The 4,369-nt window shown below is 37.3% G+C and overlaps 1 protein-coding gene across 2 annotated transcripts in view; it reads right to left on the bottom strand.

The window, feature by feature from the left end:
• The window catches only part of LOC106877372 (acetylcholine receptor subunit alpha-like 1), a 56,139-nt gene that overhangs the window by 1,167 nt on the left and 50,603 nt on the right, over positions 1 to 4,369 (bottom strand). For both annotated transcript variants that reach the window (XM_052972223.1, XM_052972222.1), the window contains 2 exons: positions 3,680 to 3,789; positions 1,238 to 2,282 (listed from right to left, as the gene is read on the bottom strand). In XM_052972223.1, the coding sequence (XP_052828183.1) occupies positions 1,238 to 2,282; positions 3,680 to 3,789 (1,155 nt within the window). The remainder of the gene's footprint in view (positions 1 to 1,237; positions 2,283 to 3,679; positions 3,790 to 4,369) is intronic.

Here is a 4,369-nt window from a genome sequence, read left to right on the forward strand (position 1 = left end):
ATAGATAGATAGATAGATAGATAGATAGATAGATAGATAGATAGATAGATAGATAGATAGGGAAAGACTAGAACTCCGTCGCATACGATGACGGATTTTCCAGTTGATCCGATAAACGGAACAGCTTGCCCGCGAAATTAACGTGCTAGTACCATTAACGTGTTTTTCTGGGAGATTCCGTGTCACACAGAATGTGACAACACTGACCGTTTGAATTATAGGTACAACTCGTTTTGTGTTGTACTTTGAGCAAAACACTTTATTTCATGTTGCTCCAGTCCGCTCAGCTAGCAAAACAGTCTTGTCACATCTTGTGTCACGCTGAATCTCCCTGAAAACTATGTTAAGAGTACGTGTGTTTGTTGAGCGCTCAACAACCTAGACACTAATTTCATAAGCAGACTGTTCCATTGATCGAACCAACTGAAACGTTCGTTTTCGTTACCGACAAAGAGCCAGGCCAAATCACTGTGTTATAATTAATCATTTCTCGTGAAGAAACCCCGCTTTGTGGTTATTCGATTTGCTAGGAATAATAAATAAAATTTCTTCAAATCACACTCTATCATCTCTAGAAAATAATGGAACTTCTATAATAACAAAATCGAAATTCTGTCTTTCCGTCTGGGACCTCTGTATCTCAATTTACAATTGCTCTATATAGACATATTATACCTTTTTGGAATCAGAATGATCCCAGGATTGAATATCTGCTCTTCATTTAGTTCTTGAGCATGCAGCATTGGGATCTGATTTAAAACACTTGGGTTGCTATTTGTAGCAGGTGAAGCTTGACTGATTCACGCCATCTTGGTTGGCGTTTGTCAGATGACGCCAGAGATCAAGGGGGAGATAAATGAAATTCGCTTCATTAATTTTACGTCGGGATAAGAACTCTGAGACAAATTGGTCAACAGTTTGGATTCAACTAGGGACTGAAACAATAGAATGGTTGCATTACAGAATTGATTGGCATCCGTCCTTAACCTCCGATCAATACAGTCACCATAAACGTATTATAGTAATGCTATTTAGCTCTCTTTAGTTTGGGGCCGCAGGATCAATTAGCCCTCCGCAGGTGCTAGCTGAAAAGTCCGCACGGAGTGGCGGCTTTTAAGCTAGTTCGATAATAATGTCGTATACGTAATACATTTAAATATAGAATCAGGACACCTGGATCAGGACCATCCTGAGACTAAACAACATATAATCAGCCACTAGTAAATAATTAACTCACCTGTTCATCTTCGTTTGATTCCTTCATATGGTTTGCAATATATTTGATGTTATCTATAATATCTTTGACGACTTTTACGTCTTTACTGGAGCCATAATGAACTGGTTTTTCCACTTGGCAACCGGATGGTTCCAGTTCTTCGGTCGGATGTCGATTGCGCATGTTTTCGTACGTATGTACGTCGCTTCTTAATAACGTTGAAGTATTGGAATCTAATGTCAGTTCGCGAACTTCCATTCCGTTCATTGTTCTTACAGCCACTTTACCAATTTCAACGAGAGGTCGGTCGTTGATGTCCGGCCGTTTCATCCAGAGGTAAGGAGGGAGTTTTTCGAGTAAATAATAACGTACCCAGTTCGACATAGAGTGAGTGGTCGGTTTGCGGTAATTAATGTTAAGTACGTAAACAGTCAAAAATAAAGAAGCTGTCACCATAAACATGGTGAACATTAAATACTTGCCAATGAGTGGGATGACAAGAGAAGTGGGTGGAATTATATCAGCTAGAAGCAAAAAGAACACAGAAAGTGCTAGTAAAACAGAAATGGACAATGTGATTTTCTCACCGCTAACTGACGGGAGATAAAACACAAGCACTGTTAATAGTGAAATCGAAACACAAGGAGCAATTAGATTCAGTGTGTAGAATAACGGTTTTCTTCTAAGTAACAGGTTGAATCTGATATCAATATAAGATTCAGGACAACATGGATAAGACGCGATTTTCCTAACAGCGTAAACGTCGAGTATGTCCCATTCAACGTTCTGCTGGTAACCTTTTAAGTCGATTCCCATGTAATTGACAATATCTCCGTTTGATTTGTTTGTCCCTTGTTCGTGACAGATGTGGACTAAATCAACTTCCAGACCATTGTAGGTCCAGGAACCGAATCGCATCATACATTTCTGGATATCAAATGGGAAGTATTCAACATCAATTGGACAGTATGTTTTATAAATTGCTGGAGGTTCCCAAGAGATTTTGCCGTTGAAATATACTGTGGCCTTCGTTGCTGTCATCGTTATGACAAAGTCACCATCTGCACTGAAAATGGAATGTAAAGGCTTGTAAGAGAAAACAGAAACCTAGCAAGAGATGAAGATAATGAGATGAAATGAGAAATTATAAAAAAATAATGTGTTAGTATGGTAAATTTGCTTTCCAACCACATGGTTCCGTGTTCAATCCCACTTCGTGGTACCTTAGGCAAGTCTCTTCTACTATACCCTTGGGCCGACCAAAGCCTTGTGAGTGAATTTGGTAGACAATAACTAAAAAAAAGTCCATCGCATATATGTGTGCGTATATATATACACACACACACACACACACATGAGGAATAGGATCGTTGTAATTCTGTTTGAACCCAAAGCGTAAAGATGGACGAAATACTGCTATACACTTTGTCTGGCAAGCTAAGGATACCACCAGCTCACCGTCTTTATAATGGTTTCAAATTCTAGCACAAAGCCAGCAATTTTGAGTGAAGGAGTAAACTGATTTCTTCAACATTTAACTGGCACTTTTACTTTATCAAGGATGGACAGCAAAGCCTACTTCGGCAGCGCTAGTAGAATTACTGCAAAGCATTTTGGTCGACGCACTAAATTTCAAGAATATATTGATATCAGGAGTGTATGATTTGAAGGAAATCGTCAATATATTAAGAAAGACTAACGACCATCTACGAGTCTCCTTTGTTGTCACCAAATACTTTTTGTTTCTTTTTAATTTATTTATTTCATTTATTTATTCATTATCATTATCATTATCATTATTGTCATTATTATTATTATTGCACCAAGGCGGCGAGCTGGCAGAATCGTTAGCACGCCGGGCGAAATGCTTAGCCGTATTTCGTCTGCTGCTACGTTCAAATTCCGCCGAGATAGACTTTGCCTTTCATCCTTCCGGGGTCAATAAATTAAGTACTATATATATACACATACACACACAATGAAACACACATATACATGTAGGTATGTGTGTGTATGTGTGTGTTTGTGTATACAACGGGCTTCTTTCAGTTTCCGTCAACCAAATCTATTCACAAGGCTTTTATCGGCCCAGTGCTACAGAGAAGAAGACATTTGCCATAGATATCACATTGTGGGACTGAACACGGAGCCATATGGTTGTAAGGTAAATTTCTTACCACACAACCACGCCAAAAGACAAAAAAAAAATTCAACACAAATCAATTGATACTATTATTTTGTAAATTAAACCTTAACGCCATATTGACAAAAACATATGCGCCATGTTGCATGAATCTATGAATAATTAATTGTACAGAATGGAACCTATTTTCTCATTACAAAACAATATTTACAACCTCACTGACAGCAGACAAATGGATGAAATGAAGAGAATGAAGAGGTTCCATTTTGTCTGATCGAAGATTAAAAAAGAAAAGAATTCTTTAAATGAATCCAGCTTACTTATTATAGAGAACAATATCAGGCCTCCAGAGAGAGTCTGATGGGATTTTGATGTGTTTGACATTTCCAAATTCTTTGGGATCCCATGATAGTCTTTTGTCGAACCATTCCTACAATTAAGAAAGAATATGGTAATTAGTATATGGAGTGACATAGAGAAATGCGTTGGTTTATTCGAAAATATTTGTTGAACTTTTCTTCAAACACGCGCGCGCATATATATGTGTGTGTGTGTGTGTGTGTGTGTGTGTGTGTGTGTTTGTGTATGCATGTATGTATGTATGTATATTTCCCGTCCGTTAAGTTTTCGTCTAGCTTCCCGTCTGGTCGGCTTTCGTCAAACTTCTTTTCCTTGTATACTTTCTGTTCAACTCTTGATATATACACACACACACACACACAAACGCACAAGCACGCACACACACATACATACAAATATAAATATGTATATGTATAACAGATAGTTAGATAAGTAAATAGATAGGTAGATAGATAGATAGATAGATAGATAGATAGATAGATAGATAGATAGATAGGTAGGTAGGTAGGTAGGTAGGTAGGTAGGTAGCTAGGTAGATATGTATGCATATATGTGTGTGTGTATATATATGTATATATACATACGTATGTATCTATATTTATATACATGAATATATATATATATATATTTATATATATATATATATATAT

This window comes from Octopus bimaculoides, chromosome 12 (genome assembly GCF_001194135.2).
Source record: "Octopus bimaculoides isolate UCB-OBI-ISO-001 chromosome 12, ASM119413v2, whole genome shotgun sequence".
Classification (NCBI taxonomy): Eukaryota; Metazoa; Mollusca; class Cephalopoda; order Octopoda; family Octopodidae; genus Octopus; species Octopus bimaculoides.